This window comes from Lindgomyces ingoldianus (genome assembly GCF_010093535.1).
Source record: "Lindgomyces ingoldianus strain ATCC 200398 unplaced genomic scaffold BDR25scaffold_14, whole genome shotgun sequence".
Classification (NCBI taxonomy): Eukaryota; Fungi; Ascomycota; class Dothideomycetes; order Pleosporales; family Lindgomycetaceae; genus Lindgomyces; species Lindgomyces ingoldianus.
Genome location: NW_022985175.1, coordinates 1,292,298 through 1,313,395, shown reverse-complemented (window position 1 = coordinate 1,313,395; position 21,098 = coordinate 1,292,298). Strand labels below are relative to the sequence as shown.

General features: G+C 40.9%; 5 protein-coding genes across 5 annotated transcripts; 1 reads left to right on the top strand and 4 right to left on the bottom strand.

Moving 5' to 3' along the window:
* Positions 1-12,283: 12,283 nt before the first annotated feature.
* On the top strand, positions 12,284-12,499 carry BDR25DRAFT_354741 (uncharacterized protein; the record flags this gene model as incomplete). The annotated part of the gene is made up of 2 exons (XM_033695362.1): positions 12,284-12,362; positions 12,423-12,499. 2 exons carry the CDS (start codon positions 12,284-12,286, stop codon positions 12,497-12,499), a joined length of 156 nt encoding a protein of 51 aa, XP_033548329.1.
* Positions 12,500-13,436: 937 nt separating this feature from the next.
* BDR25DRAFT_223644 (uncharacterized protein) lies at positions 13,437-13,841 on the bottom strand (the record flags this gene model as incomplete). The annotated part of the gene is made up of 1 exon (XM_033685116.1): positions 13,437-13,841. A coding segment is annotated over one exon (405 nt), but the record flags the coding sequence as incomplete, so codon positions are not given.
* Positions 13,842-13,946: 105 nt separating this feature from the next.
* Positions 13,947-17,617, bottom strand: BDR25DRAFT_286131 (MFS general substrate transporter; the record flags this gene model as incomplete). The annotated part of the gene is made up of 6 exons (XM_033688226.1): positions 17,306-17,617; positions 16,885-17,249; positions 16,156-16,738; positions 15,064-15,425; positions 14,524-15,011; positions 13,947-14,467 (listed from the first exon to the last, which is right to left on the bottom strand). Exons 1-6 carry the CDS (start codon positions 17,576-17,578, stop codon positions 13,947-13,949), a joined length of 2,592 nt encoding a protein of 863 aa, XP_033548327.1. The 5' UTR covers positions 17,579-17,617.
* Positions 17,618-17,917: 300 nt separating this feature from the next.
* On the bottom strand, positions 17,918-19,413 carry BDR25DRAFT_368405 (MFS general substrate transporter; the record flags this gene model as incomplete). Its single annotated transcript, XM_033697052.1, has 3 exons — positions 17,918-18,714; positions 18,765-19,144; positions 19,256-19,413. 3 exons carry the CDS (start codon positions 19,411-19,413, stop codon positions 18,119-18,121), a joined length of 1,134 nt encoding a protein of 377 aa, XP_033548326.1. The 3' UTR covers positions 17,918-18,118.
* A 960-nt stretch (positions 19,414-20,373) lies between these two features.
* BDR25DRAFT_368402 (uncharacterized protein) lies at positions 20,374-21,005 on the bottom strand. The gene has a single exon (XM_033697051.1). It carries the CDS (start codon positions 20,553-20,555, stop codon positions 20,388-20,390), a length of 168 nt encoding a protein of 55 aa, XP_033548325.1. The 5' UTR covers positions 20,556-21,005; the 3' UTR covers positions 20,374-20,387.
* Between the last annotated feature and the right edge of the window lie 93 nt (positions 21,006-21,098).

Below are 21,098 nucleotides of genomic sequence, written 5' to 3'. Positions count from 1 at the left end.
CAAATTGCAGCATGTTGCAGCATTTTGCAATATTCTGCAACAAATTGCAGCATGTTGCAAGCTGGTCGCGCATAGGGCTAGTGCGCGAGGGACTCGGACCGGAAAAACAATAGCCGAGCAACACGAGCAGAGCAGAAAAAGGATCGAATAATCAATACAATCAATGATCATCCTATACATTATATCCAAACCCATCATTCATCTCAGGAAGCCTAGAAACAGTCCTTCAATCTGACAAATAGTATAACGTACTTCATGGGCGAGTTGCTCACACACCCGAGTCGCTCACTTTTGCCAAGACCCCACCACACCACCCTTCCTACACTAATGCATTCCCAACAACACTACTTAGACGCGTTAAAGGAACGTTAGATGCAGCTTGCGCTCTAGGCTCTTAAACAAGACGCGACACTCTCTAAGCAACGCGCTGCAGCTATCTACAGGGTCCCTTAAAAGACAATAAGCAACTAACGCGCTAGACAACCTTCCTAAGCTAATTGTACAGCTAACTTATAAAAGCTAGACAATAACAAGAAGCAGGTAATTGTTTAGCACATACTTAAGCTAGATGCGCAAGGATTTCCCCCCTAGCTGGCAGCTGTGGCTAATATAGCTAATTCTTTACGCGCTAAGCGCAATATAGGCTATATTAGCATAAACTAGCCTAATATGTTTGTTAAGCATTACCTAGAGCTTAAAGTAAAGTTTAAGCGTAAGTATAACTATAAAAGAGCTCTCTATAAGGATCCTACAGTAATTTAAAGCTAGTTTAACCTTATAAAGAATATTAAAGCTAAGTATAGCATCTAGGATAACAACATGTACAACTTTAACAAAACAGGGTTTATAATAGGCTAGATATCTACTAGAGCAGTTGTTACAGGTTTAGAGAGACAAGGACAGCTAAAAGCAGTCTAGCTAGGTAACTAGAAGTGGACAACAGCTATCTAGGGCATTAATGCTAAAAAGTGGGCTATTTTGCCTTTTATTATCTTCTAGGGTAGCAACTACCTTTTAAACTAGTACAAGAAGGAAAATCTACTCTAGGATTAAGTTATTGCAATCTCTAAGCGCAGCTAGACTACTAATTAGCTTAGTCTAGACTAGTTAAAGCACTTTAACGCGCATATAAAGAAGCGTACTGTTAGCAGCTACTGTCTGCTAGTTATTAACAGCTATAAAAGCTATAACTTACTTTATTTCTAGTAATACTATAAAGATAATAAGATTATTACTATTTATATACTTTTTTACTTATTGCACTTCTTATAGCTACTTAATGTAGGTTGTTTTACTCCTTTAAAGAAGGCGTATAAGCGCTAAGCTAAAAACCTTATGCGCAACTAGATTACTTATATTACAAAAATAAAGTTTTTACTATGCTTTAAAGCAGCTTATAATGCTATAATTACTTTTAGTAATATCTAAGAAGGGTTCTAAGGCGCTAGATTAGTTCCTTTTAACCTATAATAAGTTATAATAAGCCTTAATGTAAAGTTGTGCACTCTATTACTACTACTACTTATATATAATAAGCTCTAGCAGTTGTAAACTCTAAGCAATACTCTAAAACTTAAGTTATAATTAATGCTTATAAAGATAAAAATTTAGAAGCATATAAATAGTTTACTAACTTTTATAGTTAAGGTGTTTAAAAAGGTTTTAAAGGGGGTAGCAATAATTGCGCATAAGCTAGTGTTAGTATAATAGAAAATTACTAAGCTTTAAGTAGCTAATAAGGCTACTACATAACATAAATTACATAAAAGAAAGTAGATTAAGGCAGAAGAGACCTTAATAATTTAGGAAGGCCTACGCCTAACAGCTCTAAAGGAGTTTAGGGCGCGCAGTAACAGGAAGAAGGCGAAGAAGCAGGTGCAAGCTAAAGTAGGTAAGCTATCCTAAAGGCGCTGCAGATAGTGCAATTAGACTAGGCATAACGCGCAAACATGTAAGCAAGAAGCAGAAGTAGTATCTAAATAATATTCTAGGCTGTACTGTACTATATAGTGCCAGAGCGGGTTGTTATGGGCCATAATAGAGTTTGTTAGGGTGGGGTCTTGGCAAAAGTAAGCGACTCGGGTGTGTGAGCAACTCGCCCATGAAGTACGTTAATATTTGCAATCTTCTATTTCTGCAGCACCTTACTAGTCTTAAGTGACCTAGTTAAGAGCTGCGTGATTTTGTTGCCTAGTACAGGCTAAAGCTCTCTTTATACCTACGCTAGGAGACTGTCCCTTCCTAGGCGCTTTGTCTAGACTTGCCCTAAACACTGCATTCTTAACCTTGTCCTTTGCAATTGGCTCCTACAGCAGCTAGCTGTACCTGCCTGGCGCATCTTCTAGTTTGCACTATAGTGGGGCTAGAAAGAACGCCTGTAGCAGTTTATCTGCAATGTTCTAGTTTTTAGTGCTAAATTAGTCTTTAGTTCCTGCCTTCTTAATTAGAGGCACTTGCGTAAATAAGGCAAACGCCTTTGTGTCTAGATACTTAGCCGCCTTCTATATGTTGTTGCTGTTGTCTAGCAACTCTTCCTAATGTTGCTTGTAATGCATCTGAATTATCTAATAGAGGAGCCTCTTTGCCTGAATTGCTGTGTACTGTAGCTCTTTGTCTACTTAACCCTGCTGCCGCATCGCACACGCCCGGTTCCTCTAGTACGTGTATGACTTCCGCAGCGCCGTCAAGCCCTCATGCCACCACCTCTTTATGTACGGCGACGGCTGAGCTTGCGGGCGGTGCGCTTTAAGCGCCTTGTTCACCCACAACATTAGTTAGTCTGCTATCTTGTCTACATCTCCCTCTAGGAAACCCCCCTCTTTCTCTTGCTCTACCGCTGTCTTAATCTTGTCCTACGGCGCATTCTTAAGCAACAGTCTCTCCTGCCTCTCCTCCTAGTCCACGTATATGCTAAAGCGCGTTGCTATAGCCTAGTGGTTAGACCTGTACTCATGTGTTACGGTCTACGGTTGGACCAGCGTAACCCCACCAGCAGTGCTCCACAGTCTAGCTGGATTGGGACAGGGCTCGCTTAAAGACCGGTCAGAGGACACAGAGGCAGCACAGCCGCCCGAGATCACGGAAGAATGCGTTGTCCAATAGGGAGACAGGCCGCGAATCCAGGGAGCTTAAGAGAGCTTAAGGGAGCCTGCAGGAATCCCCTTAGCAAGCTCCTATAAACTCCCGCCAGCTCCTCTTAGCGCCCTAGCACATGTATATAGTTCCTGCATTAAATAACCTTTAAAAGGTGTGTTTAATGTTTAGTTTTGTAAAGATGGGATGGTAAGTAGCACGGATAGCACTGAGAGCAAGCTTTCGGAGAAAGATAGGAGTGTATTGTAAGAGAGACGAATCGCTGCCAAGCTTCGCTTGTCAGGATTCATGCTTATATACGAAGCACAGGTCATACGACCTCCAAACAGGTCAGGTGAGGCCATACTGGCCCGTTCTGGGACATCCGGCCTTACAAGTTTATTTATTACATAAACTAAGTAGCATTTAGCTTTCTAAAAAGATGTAATACTATTTATATATCTTACACTATATATACCTCTAACCTTGTCTAATAAGGACTGTTTGACCCTAGCCTCCCTACTGCTGCACATAGGGCAAACTACAATCTGGTCACTCTATACAACCCTCTATTAGCCTAATAGCCTGTGCGTAGGACTGTACACTCTATAATTAGCCTCTACCTCCTGTCCTACTTCCCCCTTAGGAACATTATAAGACCTAAGTGCTTCTTAAAGCAAGAATTATAACATTAAACACTATCTCTTTTAAAAAGTATAGTAACTTTACAATATAACTTAGATTCTAACATAGCTTATGCTGCGCTATTAGGATCTATAGAAGTTCTAACCTAGAGTAAAGCTGTTCTAGCAAAACAGATTAACTTAATCTAGGATAATATTAAAAAACTTTAGTAGATTAGTAATAAGGTTAGCAAGCTTATAAAACTTAAGCAAAAAATTACTAACCTCTAATAAAAAGTAGTAGAACTATAGAACTTTTAAAAACTTTTAACTTTCTAAAAAGCTACTAACTAGGCCTATTAAATATATAAGTTATAAGTAAAGCTAGCAAAGATCTAAAACATTTTAATAAAGAAAGCAAGTATTATAGCTAAAAAGACTTTAAAACTAGCCCTTTTAAAGCCTTTTAAAGGATTATTAAAAGACCTCTAACTATTCTTTATAAAATGCTACCTTTATATGCAATATAATAAAGAAGCATTTTAGACTAACACAGAAATAATATCTTAAATAGAACTACACTTAAAAGGCCCCTCTGTAATTTAGTTTTAACTCTATGCAGATAACTAGATAAACTTTAGAGTAAGTAGTAAAGCACTTACCCCTAAAACTAAAGAAATATTTAGTAGCATTAAAAACTTTAAAAAAGCTTTAACAGCTATCTATAAAACTTTAGATAAAAAGAAAATTACAGCTAATAAGCTAAACACTATAAAATAAGAAAATAACCTAGTTTAAAATTATGCAGCACACTTTAGAGAACAACTAGCTATCTGTAGATAGACAGACTAGAAAGCTCTCTGCTGCATGTTCTATAATAGACTAAGCAAAATAGTAAAGAATAAGTTTATATATAGTAATAAGCTAACTACCTTTAAAAACTTTATTACATAAGCAACAACTTATAACAACTGCTATAAAGAACATAAAAGAGAAAAGAAATAAAAAAAAACTCTTTAAAAACTAAAGTTTATTTTTAAAAAAAAAAAGCTTCTATAATATAATAAAGAACTAATAGACTTTAGTTACATAAAGCATACATAAAGCTTCTCTTCTAAAAAGAGCTAAGTTCTAGGACATAATAAGCTGCCCTTAATAAAGGAATAATAAAAGTAGCTAGAAAATAAGGCCTGCCTAAACTATAAAAAAGTAAAACATTTCTACTAAAACTACTTAGACTTCTAGAAAGAGGAGAATAAAAATACTACTGCAATAATAAAAGCTATTACTGCTAAATACAGCCTTATAGATAAGGAAATATTAAAAAGATTAGACAACAGACCTTACTAGTAATATAGAGGTAACTATTCTTTAAATAACTGTTCTAAAGTGTACTAAAAAGTAGTTATTTAAAACTTTAGTAGCCTTAATATAGTATTATAGGACCTTATAATCCTTAAGGGATATAAAGAAGAGACTTAGATCTAAGAATACATTATAAATGTTTATAAAAAAGAAAAACAGTTCCCCTTATAAGACTAGACCCTTAGCACTTTAGTAAAAGAGCTTTTCTAATAGTTTTAGAAATGCAAATGCTAGAAATGTAGTCTATAATATAACTACCTAAGTTATTACATAGTTATGCTTTACTAGATAAATATTAGCAACAACTATCTTACATTTAACATTATACAATAAATAGCTAAAGTTAAATACAACATTATAAATAAATAAAAATAATAGTAGTTTTTTATAAAAATCTAAGACTAAAAACTAGAAGAACTAAGTAGGCTTACTAGGTTTAAAGTCCTAAAGCTAGTACCTAGGAAGCCTAAGACACTACTTCTTAGCCTTACAGTTAGCAGAAAGGCTTTAGCAATGTAATAAAGCTATAGTTAGTGCGCACTCTATAAAGATAAAAAACATAGCACTAATAATTACTAATAAAAAGAACACCCTGTTTAGATAGTACAAACACAGGAATACTCTTAGTAGACCTAGAAGAGTCTCCTTAACATGTTACATAAACCTAATAATTGTTTATACCCCTAGTACTAATGCACATAACAGTATTATCTTAAGCATTAGAATAATAAGCATAGAATAGGCTAGTAGCTTACATAGAAGAAAAACTACAACAGATGCCTATAGTAAGGAATAGCCTTAGCCTGCAAAACTATAAACTGTTACACCTACTAAACAGCGCCCCTACACAAGCAGGAGAGATAGGCAGCATGTAAAAAATAAAACAACTACAAGTTCTACTATTTTTAGTAAAAAGTAGTAAGAAAAAAGGACTACCTAACATTATATTACCTAGTTAAAGATTATAAATGTAAAGCAGCTAACTACTATAATTATAAACATTAAATTTATAAAAAAAAAAAAATAAGTTTAATAATAACCTATAAGACATTAACTTATATCCCCTTTCTAATAAAGAGGTTAAACATAACATAGCAGCAGTAATTACAGTAGAACAAAGGGCAGAACATAGCCTAATAACTACCTTTATGTATAAAGAGCAGCCTAGACTAGCCTTTATAAACAGCAGATGCACTTTTACTGCTATAGATAAAGATTAGGTAGATAAATAAAGCATACTATTCTACATAAAAAAAAATCTATTTAAGGTAACCCTTACTAATGCATTATTAATTAAATATAGTAGAGGATAGATTAACCTAGAAACCTATAAAAAGGACTTTAAAACTCCTAATATAAGAGACTAGAGGTCTATAAACATACTTAAGCTAGAAGGCAAGTATAATGTAATTCTAGGCTATAACTAGCTTAAAACTTATAATTCTGTAATTAATTAGAGAACTATAACTATAAAGACTTTTAATAACTACACACACATAACCTAGTTAGCATGCTATAACAACTATTACCTAGTCTATAAATAAGCAAAACAGGGTAGTAGTTACTACTCTAGAAAAAGGAAACTCTAAAAATTTTCTTACTAAAAGCTAAAAGCTTAGGTAATAAAAATAATAAAAAAAAAACTTAAAGAAGTTTCTTATAAAAAAATTAAAGTAAACAAAAATGTAAAATAAGTTAGTGTTATTTAAACTTAAAAAAAAGGCTGCATCCTAACTAAATATAAAGATTATAAGGACATGTTTAAAACACTAAAAGACCTAGAAGAACTACTACTATATTAACCTTAAGATTACGCTATTAACTTAATAAAAAATTATAATCTAAAAACCTATAAGCTTTGCCTCTTAACAAGGGTATAAAAAAAGGCCTTACAAGAATATGTTAATAAAATATTAGTATAAGGCTATATCTAGAAAAGCTATAGCCTAGTAGCCTTAGCTATAGTTTTTGTAAAAAAAAAAAGAGGAAAAATCTAAGTCTACTAAGACTATAAGACTTTAAATAACAACATAATTTAAAACTAATTCTCTTTACTAATTATATAAAATATTATAAACTAATTAAAAGAAACCTAGTACTTTACAAAGTTTAATGTACAAGATAGATTTAATAAAATAAGAATAAAAGAAGGTAATAAATAGCTTATAGTGTTTAAGACCTTATAAGGACTCTACAAACTACTAGTAATGCTGTTTAGCCTAACAAATACCCTAGCAACATTCTAGTAAATTATTAATATAGCCTTTAACTTATACTTTAATGTCTTTACTTTAGTATATCTAGATAACGTCCTTATCTACTTAAAAGATACCCTAGAAGACTACATATAGAAAGTATAAAAAGTTTTAAAACAGCTTAGAAAGTATAAACTCTACCTATAGCTCTCTAAATACAAATTTTATATTACTAAAATAAAATACTTAAGATTTATAATTAATAAAGAAGAAATAAAAATTAACTTAGCTAAAGTATAAAAAATACTTAAATAGTCTAAGCCTACTATAGTTAAAAAGGTTAAAAGATTCCTAAGACTATTAGGCTATATTAAATAAATAATTAGGGACTATTTAAAAATTACTATACTACTAATAAATGCAATAACTAAGAAAAAGGTAATAGTAAAATTTGTTTAGACTTTATAAATAAATAAGGCATTTATAACACTAAAATAAGCTATAACAGCTAAACTAGTGCTAAGAATATATAACCTATAATTAGATACTAAGATCTACACAGACGCATCCTTAGAAGCTAGCAGGGCTGCACTGTATTAAAAACAAAAAGACAGAAAATAGCACCTAGTTGCGTACTATTCTGCTAAGTTCTTAGGACCTAAAGTAAGGTACAGCATACCTAACAAAGAGTTAAAAGCAATACTAAACACTGTAAAAGTATAGGCTATAAAGCTGCATAGAATAGCAAAGCTATTTTATGTTATAACTAACTATGCAAATTTAGTTATGTTTCTAATAGTAAAGAAACTTTTACTAATGCATATAAAATAGGTAATAAAGCTTGCCTAGTTTAACTGCATTATTAAGCATGTTTTAGGAATATAAAACTAACAGGCTAACACTCTTAGCTAAAGGCTAGACTACTTTAATAGTAAAGAAAAAAGAACTAAAAAGTTTACACTTTTTAAAAAAACTAATAAAAAATAGATATATAATAGGCTCTAACTTATAAAAGAACTTTATATGCTTACAGCTAGTAAGCAAGAATAGAAAAATTTAATCTAAAAATATTACAAATCTCTAATGTTTAAACACTTAGAAATAGGCACTCTTTAAAAAAAGCTAAGGGCTGCTGTTTTTTAATATATACTAAAGGTAAAGCAACTATGCATAGAGGTGCTTAAAGAATGTAATACCTATAATAAAAATAACCTGTAGAGGCATAAGGCCTACAGGTACCTTTAACTAATTAAAGCCCTAAAGTTACTATAGATAATAATTACAATAGACTTTATTATAAAATTGCCCCTGTCTAAAGAACTAGAGACAGACAGAATGTGTAATATAATTACAGTAGCCTTAGACAAAACTACTAAATATCTTTATACTTAGCCCTTAGAAAAAACAATAACTGCTAAAAAATTTATATATAAATTAAAATAAAATATAATATTAGTATATAAATGCCCTAAGATTATTATTTTTAACTAAAATAAGCTGTTTACTAGTAGATTTTAAAAAGCAGTAATGCAGCACTTTAGTATAACACATAAGCTATTAATAGCCTACTATCTGTAAATAGACAGCTAAACTAAGAGAGTAAATGTAGAAGTAGAAAAATACCTAAGAAAGTACATCTCCTACACTTAAGATAATTAGGCAGCATAGCTTTTAATAGCATAACTAGCTATTAACAATGTAGAGTTAGCTATAATAATAGAAACTTTATATAAAGCTAATTTTAGTTACAACCTCTACTTTGCATTACACAGAAATTAACTTATAGACTTACAGAAGTTAATAAATTAGCTAATAGACCTATGTTAGATATATAAAAAATTAGCTATAAAAGCTAGATCTAGCTAAGAAATAATAGAGAAATATGTAAATAAATTATAACAGCTAGGACTAGAAATCTGCCTAAAAGACTATATATACTTTAATATAAAGAACTTTAAGATACCTAGACCCTCTAGAAAGCTAGCAGAAAAAAAAATAAGACTTTATAAAGTTTTATAAACTTAGTAAGACAACTGCAAGCTTAAGCTTTCTTTGCATATAAAAATCTACCTATAGTTTTATATCTCTAGACTAGAAAAAGCACTTAAAGAAATTCTTTTATCTACATAAAAATAAAAAAATAAAGAAATAGAATATAAAGTTAAACATATTATAAGTAATTAAAAAAACTAGAAAGAGTTTTTAGTAAAATAAAAAAAGTAGCTTACTAGTAAAAATACATAAAAACTAGCTAAGAATTTAAGAAATGTGCAGCTATTAGTATAAAAGTACCTTTAGGCTTATTTAAAAGAAACTAGCTAGGCAATAAAGCACTTATATTAAAAGGAATAGCTACATTATTACTAAATAGTAGCAGCTTTTAGAGATAAGTTCTAGCTAATAAAGGCTAAGAAAAGAAATAGCTCTTTATTTTAGCTTTTAAAGCTTTTATTTTGTTTAAGAAAAAAAAGTCTTTTTTTAGATACTTTACGCAATAAGCTTCTAACAGATTTAATAACTTTTAAATATAATTCTGTTTAAAATGCTCCTTATTTATTACCTCTAATATCTTCTTCTGTAAGCAGAGCTGCTTTTAGTCCTAAGCCTGTTGCTTTTTTAGTAGAAAGCGCTTATAAGCTAACTGCTTTTTTAGTAGGGCCTACTTCTAAGCCTTTGTAATAGAGGCCTTTTAAAAGAGCGCTTTCCTCTCTTTCTCTAAGCAGTCCTAGGCAGCATTAGAGATAAAAGCATTACACTTACTATACTTTTTTACACACTTAACATAGTTGTCTAAGGATAGTGTTAACACACATAATAACTTTAAGAACTAGTAAGCGCTATAAGGCCTTATCTTTGTCTAGTAAAAAGAATTAAAATAAAGAGTAATATAAAAATAATAAGACAAATAAGACTAACAAGCTATTTAGTATAAAAAAAATAGATGTTAAGGATGCCTTCTAGTAGAACAGTACACACTTTATAAATAAACTTTTACTAACACAGTTGTGTAAGCAGAGCGGCAAGGACGCTGCTAGGGAGAGGGGGCAGCGTGTTACAGTCTACAGTTAGACTAGCGTAACCCTACTAGCAGTGCTCTATAGTCTAGCTAGATTAGGACAGGGCTTGCTTAAAGACTAGTTAGAGGACACAGAGGCAGCACAGCTGCCTAAAATTACAGAAGAATGTGTTGTCTAATAGGGAGACAGGCTGTAAATCTAGGGAGCTTAAGAGAGCTTAAGGGAGCCTGCAGGAATCCCCTTAGCAAGCTCCTATAAACTCCTGCTAGCTCCTCTTAGCGCCCTAGCACATGTATATAGTTCCTGCATTAAACAACCTTTAAAAGGTGTGTTTAACATTTAGTTTATTTATTATATAAACTAAGTAGCATTTAGCTTTCTAAAGAGCTGTAATACTATTTATATATCTTACACTATATATACCTCTAACCTTGTCTAACAAGGACTGTTTAACCCTAGCCTCCCTACTACTGCACATAGGGCAAACCACAATCTAGTCACTCTATACAACCCTCCATTAGCCTAATAGCCTGTGCGTAGGACTGTACACCCTACAATTGGCCCCTACCTCCCGTCCTACTTCCCCCCTAGGAACATCATAAGACCCGAGTGCTTCTCGAAGCAAGGATTGTAACATCATGCTCCTAGAGGGAGCACTAGACTAGATCTTCTGCTAGCCCTGTTGTTGCTAATATAAGGCTAATTATTAACTTTCCTCTTACGCATTTATAGGTAATTGTCCTTGCTAAAAGGAAGCTCTGCAGCAACATCTCTGCTATAAAGTTAATAATTAGCTTACTCTTGTCCTACTATAGCTTATTGCTAACACTGCTCTCTCCCTATAGCAGATTATGTTAGTTAAAGTCACCTGTGACTACTACCTCTGTATGCAGATTAAGTAGCTGCTCTTGTTGTACTACCTCCTTAATTATGTCTAGCCTGCTAGTGAGCGCCTCTTAACATTTGTCCTTTATCCTTATTAACTTAAGGCTGGGAATGTGCACTAATACTACTACTAGCTTCCTTCCTCCCACGTGCGCTACCACTGCTGTGATGTCCGCTAAATCTACATGCACCTGTGTGGCTGCTACCTCTCTTAACACCCAGATGCAAGATTAGACCAGGTTCTGGCCTAGTCGCCTGCCAGACAGTACAAATGTTGTCTAGTGCAGATTTGTGCTGTGCAGCACAACCTCTCTGTCTGCAAGAAAGCAACTAGGCTTCTGGCCTAGGATGAAGTAAAAGCTGGCCAGCGCTAGATTGTTGTAGAGTGCGTGCTGCGACTCCTTGCCTCTCTACATGTTTGCCTGTAGGATTTAAAGCTCCTTATTTATAGCGTTAGCGTGTAAGGATCCTGTCTCTCTTTTTCTTGTACTTAGGGCAATTGTGGCTAGATGCCTGGTGTGGGCCTTAACAGCTCACGCAGCGCAGGTTAATTAATTCGCACTGCGGGCGTCCTTCTTGTCTGCATGTATCACACGTTACTAGTTGTCTGCAGTCCCTCACTCTGTGGCTAATCCTCCTGCAGTTAAAGCATTGTACTAACGTGCAACGCTCTTTAAACAGTAAGATTATAAGCCTGCCTCTGCTAAACATTACGCTGTCTAACCATAGCAGCTTCTCTGCCTTCTTTTTTATTACCACCTTAATTACTACTAACGCATGTTATTTGCTAGGCCTTAGCTTTCTAAGCTACTGCATTGTGCACACCTCTATTCTATTCTCTATTCAAAAGCGCTTTATTGCTAACTTGCTTACTTTTCTGCTCTCTGTGTCTATTGCAAGCGCTACCTTAATAAAGTCCGCCTTTACTAGATGCCACTTAGCGCCTACTAGTCTTGTCCCTAGGATCTGCGGGTCCAGCCACTTAGTTGTTGTCTGTTAGAATGCTGCTTCCTTGTCCTTGTCTACATAGAACTTAATCACGCTAGCGCTTTTGTTTGTTCTCTATACGTGGAATCCCTTAATAATCACCCTAGCAAGCTGTTAGAAGCTGTCTATGCTATGCTAGATGGCCTCTCTTGCCGCTTCTGTAGTGGCTACTTTATTAGTTACGTCCTCTTGCACCCTGCTAACATCAATCACCATCTGTCTGCTGTCCTCCCTATGTGTTGTTCCTAAGTTTGTTAATCGCGTCAATGCCGTGTTAGGCCTGGCTGGGTGTCCGCTAGCAGCAACGGCCGCCCATGTTAGCGTTGACTGCGGCGGTGTGTCAAGACGTGCTTAGAGCTGTTAGATCGTCTGTTGCAGCTTAGCGTTCTGGTCCCTAAGGTTCTGTTGCTCCGCTCTAAGAGCTGTAAGGTCCGCTCAGATGCTCTTAATAGTGCTGGTCTGGCTCTCAATAGTGCTAGTCTGGCTCGCGATAGTGCTGGTTTGGCCGGCGATGATGCTGGTCTGCTGTGCCAGCATCTCCTTTAGGCTTGTAACGAGCTGTATCACTTCATCTAGCTTAGTGCTACCTCCTCCTCGCTTAGGGGAGATGGTCTCCCGCTGGGTGGGGAAGGGAGGCAGCTTATTGTCTGCTGGTCCTTAGTCGCTTGAGAGTTGCTGCGACGCATTGGCCCTGGTCCTGGCCTGCCTGAGCTGGGCCGCTGTTGTCTGCGTCCTCAGTGCCTGCTGTGTCTCTAGCACTTTCGCGCTCGGCTTCCTCGCGCGTGCCCCGGGGGGTGCTGCCGGCGGGGTCGATGGCGTGCGGTTAGGGGTTGAGGTCGCCATCGGGGGCCCGGCACTATGTTTGGGAGGCCGCACGGGCCGTCGTGCAGCGGGAACTAGCTAAACGAGACGCTCGGGTTCGATAAAAAGTATGTCCGAGATAAATATCCTCCTTCTTCCGACTATCAGGGCAAGGTCCTGGCAGGAGCGGTTCCGCGCCTCCCGCGCAAGGTCTGTGCCGGTGCGGTTCGGCCGTCCTCCCTGCTAGCGTTATCGGAGGAGTTCATCAGTTGAACGAGTCCGAAGTGGCGAATCTTCAATGCGCACGTATAGTTCTAGAAGTAGCGCAGCGTCTCGCCACCTCTTGATATTAGAGCATGCTCGAAGCTTCGCTGCGGCAAAATAATAGGCTATACATTTATGCCGATCCCCGGCCCTCCACAAAATAGAGAGAATAATATATATAGGGTAGCAACGTACGTTTGCAAAAATGGTATTCCGGTAACGGGAGCCTAGGATCTATTACGGTTAACTGTGCATATCAACACCCTTCCCGACCCAACACCAATGCTGATTGTGTCCCTTGACACTGCGGAGCGTGACGGCCGATACTCTGAGGGCAACCACACTAGATTCTCTGAATTATTCGTTATCCATACACCATCTGCGCTTAAACCGGGGCCTTGATACTGAGGACTGCAAGGCTCTAAAATAGTTTGAAGCGCGACTGAACCTGACAGGACACTGATGTCAATAGTGCCAATATCCGTGTGCAGATACGAGCTAGAAATGTCAAACGAGATACGGTCAAGTGCCTTACCAACGCCGAGCGTCGAGAGGCATTCGCCGCTGCGTGCGTCCCAGATCTTGACCGTATCGTCCCACGACCCCGACGCGACCCAAGCCGAGTCGTGGGAATTCTACGCTACTTAGTAGGGTAGGCTACTCGCTAGTAAAATACGTTACTATAGATAAGCTAGGTAAACTATCTAGATAACCTATGCTTAGACTACTATCTTAAACTAAAGTGTGTATAGAAAGCCCTCTAAACCTTCCAAAATGACCTTTCCCCGCTTTGCCTGTTTATTTTTAACCCAGAAATACACTGACATGCTACCTGCACAAATCAAAATGCAAAGATTGCATGCAATCGCGGCCCACATGCCCGGCCTATACTTTGGTAGGTCCCGGCTGCGGAATACCAGAGCACCTGCGATACCGCCAATACCGCCAAACCCGACTACCAAAGCACTCGAGAAGGCTCGCTTCCATTGGCCGCGGATGTTGTTCGCCTGGTATGTCAACACAGGAGGTGTGTTGCCACTAGCGCCGGCAACCACAAAGAAGGTGCCGAAGTACCGTGTGGGGTTGTGATGGTGGAAACCCATGATGGAAAGGCCGATCAGAGCCAGGATGGCATTAAAGGCGATGAAAGGTGCACGGAGGCGGTAACGATCGCTGTACCAGGCCTGTGCGTACATGTAGATGCCTGTAAAGACCCACGGGGGCGCAATGAGACACTGTGATTGGGGGACATTGAAGCCTGCGGCGCGTCAGTCAAAAACTGCCAAGTGCCGTGCCAACGGTGACGGGACTTACCCATGCCGAGAAAAATGATAGGAAGGAAGTAGTTGATCGAGTAACCAACAGTCGTAACGCAGAAAAACATGAAAGCAAAAACCCAGATCTTGAAATCCGCAGCATGCGTCAGGAAGGCGCCAAAAGTGAAGGGTTCAGTAGTAGCATCTGCTCGGTCGCGATTCACGCGACGGATCACGAAATCGCGCTCCGCCTCATTCAAGAAGCGGAAGGCCTTGTGTGAGTCGTCTGGAAATCCGACAAGGAAGATGTACCCGGCCAGCGCACAGAGGCAGGATAGTATGCCTTGAATGATGAAGATCCATCTCCAGCCACCGAGGCCAGCCAATCCCTTCATTTGGCTGAGGCCATAGGCGAGAATACCACAGAAAGCTGTCGCTACGCAGCCGACGCCATAGAATACGGTATAGCGCTTTTGCATATCGTAACGCGTGTACCAAGTGCTTAGCAAGTAGACTGCCCCGGGGAAATACCCGGCTTCGAGAGCACTTTGAAAGTCAGCATCAAGTTTGCCTTTCTGCCTTCAGTTGTGCAACCTACCCGATTAGAACGCGCAGTCCAGCGAGTTCACGCCAAGAATGCACGAATCCACTGCCAATCATGACAATACCCCAGGCGAGTGCAATGGAGCTGAGAAACCATCTGGGCCCGAGTTTTCGGGTGAGGACTGTGCCAAGGGGCTGGAAGACGGTGTATGCTGCGAAGAAGTTGAGGATGATGACTGAATACCGTGTGCCGACTTGCAGTTTGAGTTCCTGGTTTAGTCCGGCTATACTGGCTGTCGAGAGGTTGAGGCGATCCATCAACGAGATGATGTACAAAATGGCGAGCATCCCAACAACTCGGTGGTCACTGTGGCCGTGGTCAGTTGGCTTTCTGAGTATCACAAAGTCACGATGCAGCTGGTTGAATCACGGGCTCTAGGCTGCGACGACGTGCCACGAAAGCTGCACTTACATGCGGCGAATGATCTTTCGCTGCTCTTGGTATGAGTAAACCTCATCATAGTCGACATTGTCCCGGCTGTGCGAGTCGCTTGCACTGTCGTGCTGAGAATATGCATTCTCAGCGATGTCGATAGGCGATTCTTTGGACGGTGTCGTAGGCATCTTACCGGATTCCCGGCGGGGTGGAAGGTTGCGTGGAAGAATTGCACTGGAGGAACCGGTGGGAGCAAATCTACATGGATCTTTATGAAGGTGACGCCGAGAACGTGGCAAGGCTTGAACTTGGACTCAACGACACTAAGAACGCCACACGGGTCGTGCCACGCCACCCATGTCGATACTTTCTATATGAAGTGGTGCCTGCATTTGGATGGGGCGTCCGAAACCTCTTCGCAAGAAAGTATATGTAAAGACGGACCAATCAGGCAGGAACAAGGATAGTTGGAGTTACACAAAATGTTCAGCGAGAGAGATAACCTGCCTTGCCGGGTAACACGAGGGCGTAATGATAGAGTGACGTTTCCCCAATTATCTAGATGTGCGCTCACTCTCCTCCAATCGCACCCATGACCCTGGTTCTCCACTGTAGGCTCAAAGTGGCCCACATGTATCGAATCTGCAGCCAAGCATCGCCATGTCCGAGGATAAATTCATCCAAGAAGCATTGTTTCTTTGGATATACGACAGGAGCATAAACGCAGGGTTTGACAAGCCCAGCGCGTGCTTGTGGGAATCCAGGATCAGGGTAGGTCCCCGCCATCGGTTTCGTGGTGCGCAAGTAGCCGTAAATAATCCACATGGTCTTGGGGACCGATCTGGTTGGACGTTTGTAGTGCAGAAGGTTTCCCGTGGTCCGTTCCAAGCCTTCTAGAACTTCGATGAGACGGTCGGCATTGTTGGTCCATGCTGTGCGATTCTCCTCGTACGGATGCAGCAGGGTGTAACGCAAGTAGTCCGACAGTTTGCCATACGTAATCACATGTCGATAGAACTGCGGCGCATGAATCCTGAGTTCTAGTGTGGACTGTTGGCCTATGTCGCATCCTCCGCATGGGCCGGGCTGCTGCTGAAGGATACTAGGTCGCACCGAAAAACGAAGGTGCTCGAAACTCTGGTCTTGAAGGTATTGCACATAGCGCATGAGAACTGATGCGATAATCCTTTCGTTCGAAGTCGCTTGTCGTGGTTCCGCTGTCTCCCGCGGTTCTGGGCGATACCAGATGCTCAGTTTGTGCAGCTGGGCTAGTAGGACAGCATGGAACACGATCCTTGGAACTTGATGCTCTGTAAACCACTGATGAAATGTCGGCATATTGCTTCGCGAGACCTACATGTTACGAGCACAGTCCAACCCCAACACAATAGGAACCAGAGTGAATGAAGTACCGAATAAACCGAAGGGTCTATAGCAGACGCAGTTGACCACCAGCGTGCTACCAATTTGGGGTGATCTTTTGAGGAACGTAGTGTGACGGTAACCGAGATATTTTTGCTCTTCAGGGGATCCGTGGTGGTAAGAACATATGATCCCTTGCGTGAGCTGAATGGAGAGACGTGAAAATCTTTCAGTGCCGTTTGTTTGAAATTTCCGGGGGCTTCTGGCGCAGGAAATAGATACATCCGCCGTTCGTCAAATGTGTTATTGACTTCAGCGATGACATACTTTAACTCGAGGTACGATGTGTAAAGATACCAGAATGACGCAGGGCTGAATTTATAATTGAGAAAACGGGCTGAAGTTAGTAGATAGACATACGGGAACTCTTCTGGATCGATAGCCTGTCCACAACAGTAAGTAAGCTCTGAATGGCTTGTAGGAGAAGGTTTGGTATCACCCGCTCTTTCAAGTAGACGTCCAATTTTCGAGAGATGGTATCATCATTACTTGTGCGATGCAAATGATCGTTTGCTGTGATATGAAGCCAGCCCCTCCTCCACCATTTCGGCTCGTCTATGGAGATCAACAAATTCGAGGTCGGGGATCGTACCGGAATGCCGACGGACAGGTATGAGTAGGTGAATCCATGTTTCTTGGGGAATATGCGATGATGAGATACATTGGACTTAATGATCTGCGTTTTGTGTATTGATATATCGTGCTGTGGCATGGTTTCCGGCCGCTCCCCACGCGCATGCTTTTTTTGCCGATACTTATGCCTGAACAGCAGAGGGCAAACGATGATAAAAAGAAAAAAGCAAAGGGTTGCTAAAATATACATTTGCTCAGATGGAAGGTTGTTGGTTGAAAGGAGAAGCAGCAGCAGCCCAAGGCGCTATATACGCCGTCTATGCCAAAGTCACGTGCTTTATCACATGACGCGGGATCGTACGTTTTGATATCTCAAAAGAGGCCTACCAGACGAAAATGGTTAGGCTTAAGAAAAGAGCTCGAGTGCTCAGCTGGATTAAGACGCGGCCCATCCAGATTGTTCAATTTTATGATTCCCAAATTCTGTATGCTATCCTGCTCTACTGAGCGGCAGCATTTCGTGCCTTGCGGCGCAAGTGCAGGATGGGGTAGATGGTGCAGACTGCAGCGCCCATCATGAATATCCCCGCAAATACTTGCAGTCGCCACCAGTCCGACCCCGCGGTTTTGACATCATAAATGGCGCCTCCAATCGGGCTGCCGATGAGAAGGCCCAGCCCTATATAAACACCCAGTACATACCTGAGCGGGTTCCAATCACCGCTAAAGACGGGCAGAATAGTGGGATAAAGGCCCCGGGCAATGCAACTAGAACGCCCGAAACCATACCCCAGAACACAGCCCATACAATTGTTCCTGCGACGGAATCAACCACGCTCCAGCAGAATAGTAATATAGAACCGAAGACCAGTGAGACGGAGGTGGTTTCCGTTGGACCAAAGATCGCGGCGGCGACACCAGCCAGGAGTCGGCCTACCGCGGAACTTCCATTTAGGATGGCAAGAAGATCAAACGCCAGATCCGAGCCAACTGATGGAATCCGCACCTTTGTTAACAGCGGCAAATAGAGAAAAGGGATATAGTAAGCCGTCGCGCTGAAAATCGAGCCAATGCATAACACCATGAATGGCGCATCTCTCAGCGCAGATGTGTCGAAGAATCGGCGGATCACTGGCGGTGGCTCTTGGTGGTTGAGCAAGGGGAGATATGAAACGACGTATAGGCTAAGCATGACGAAGGCGATGCTGCGGACTGCCCATCCAAAGCCGACGGAGCGCACGATGCTGCGAAACATAAGGGGGTATACGACGCCGCCTATTCCAAGTCAGCGATTTCATCCTGGTTCCTGGTGCGCGGATGCGTACCGATACTGCTGCCGCACGCCATCAAGCCCATGGCTTTGGCACGAGTGGCGGGGTTCGTAAGGCAGGCTGCTGCCGCCGCAACGCTTGGCGTGAACGCAATCCCTGCGCCTAGTCCCACGCAAATGGCCTGAGTAATGAAGAGCTGGTAATATTCTTTCGATATACTAATCATCATCATACCAAACACCTGTAGGAGGCTACCGGACAGGAGCAGTACTCGGTAATAGGCGTGGTCGTAGAGAGGCCCAGTCACGATTCCCGCAGACAGAACGACGAAGGCTCCGGCTGTCGAAATCCATGCGATGTCCGAGCTGGACTTGTTGCGGATCAGGACTTGTTCGTAGTATGTTTGGAAGACACCGAAGGTAAGAAGGATACCCCTTGTGGGCACGTTAGCGGGCCGATTCCTACAGCAATAGACCCCTCCAGACGACTATTCTTGTGCTGGCTGCTCAACGTTGCGACAGATACTAGCAGCCATCCAGACTTACCAGGTATTGAAGAACACGACGAAGGTGCTGAGAATCTGCAGCCACTGTTTAGGCCCGAGATCGGCAGCAGGCGTTGGTGTTGGTGGCGTTTCCAAGTAAGCCGTGGCGGCCTTCTCTTCCTGGTCTGGCGCCAAGGGCGTTTCCGATGCAGGAGCCATGTTGACGCAGAAAAGCTGCTGAAAAGGATGAAGTCGGGCGACTTTTGTTGCAAGAAAGATATACTACCTGTCGCGTTGGACGAAGCTAGGCAACCGCCCGACGGCGCGGACCCTTTATTGAATACGGCGAAGCCGTGGTTCAATCGGTGCGTGCCCTTTATTGCATGCGGCGAAGCGGTGATTCAACCTGCGCAGGCAATTTACAAACCCGCAAATGGCAGCTTCTTGGGGGCATCAAGGGTGGAACAAAGAACTGTCTCGCCGTAGGTATTCCCGATTGGTCGCGTTGTCTCAGGATTCCTTGTACGTCCGTCGAGGACCACGCATGTACAGCGCAGCAGGGTTCCTCTAACCATTTCGTGGTCGTTATCTGAGGGCGAATGTAGAGTGCTGCGATTGCCTGGAGATCGTCTGATACGTGGGTGCGGCGCAACGGTCAGTACAACCCCCTCCCATGAACGGGCTGTACCGCGCGCACAGGCCCACGAGTCTTGAATGCTCTCAAAATGCTGTTTTCTATGTAAAATACATATAAATAATTATTGTATTAACACATTGTCTCACCACTTTGTATGTCCCCCTTTAGCCTGGATGACTGCCTAACAGCGCTCCCTTATTAACTTTATGTACTTATTGTAGTTACTAAAGGACAATTTCTCCTATTCTTTAAGGAGATACTGCCTTACCTTGTTGTTAGTCTTTAGAAAACGCTTCCCTAGGCAGTATTTTAAGATCTGCTAGACGTTCTTAATAGGGTTGAGGTTAGGTGAGTTTGCTGGCTATGAGATCTTCGGGATACCTAGGGCCTGCTCAGCAGCTATTGTGGCCTTTAATGTATGGATAGATGCGTTATCCTCCATTAAGGTCAGCTCCTTGCCTGTGTACTCCGTGTACGCGTCTTAAAAGGTTATAACTAGAGGCAGGATGTGCTTAATATATACTTCTAAGTTAATTAACTGCTTCTTATTTGTACACTAGCTCTTCTTGTACACAACTAGAGGGCCCTTCATATCCCTTAATATTATCGCCCACACTATGCAGCTAGAGTAGCCTTTGAATCTAGCAACACAGCAGGCAGGCAGGAAGCGCTCCTCAGCGCGCCTTGTCACCCACACTTCGCCAGGGCCAGCCTGGGCGCTCATATCGTCGCTCCAGCCTATACCAGCCCATTAATTGTCGCTCCAGTCAAGGTGCTCCCATGCCTACTAAACCCAGTCTGCCTTGTGTTGCTTAGTGAGGAAGGGTTTCTCTGTAGCCTTACAGCAATAATAGAGCTCCTTCTTAAAGGCCTTAATAAGCGTACGCCAACAGACTGTTATCCCTAGCTCTTAAGCTATCTCCTCTTGAGTTTTCTGTCGTTGCTTAGCGTTCTCAGTCGCATGCCGTACAAGGAGGATTCGGAATGGAGTAGATAGAATAGGAGACTGTCCCTTAGGCTTTGTAGGCGTCTCAGGCGTGCGGAGGCAGAGAGAGACTGTAGAAAGAGGTATCCTAAGTTTCTAAGAGATATCCTTTTGTTTCCAGCCTATCTCGCGTAGGGTGTGGATCTGTATACGCTCCTTGTACGTTAGTTGTTGATTTGGTGTCTTTGGCATTGTGGTGTATCTTGTTAGTGGAGTGAGCTGAACAAGGGACGTAAGTTTGTTAGAGAGCTGCTTACAAAATCTTGTAATTTATTCAGAATA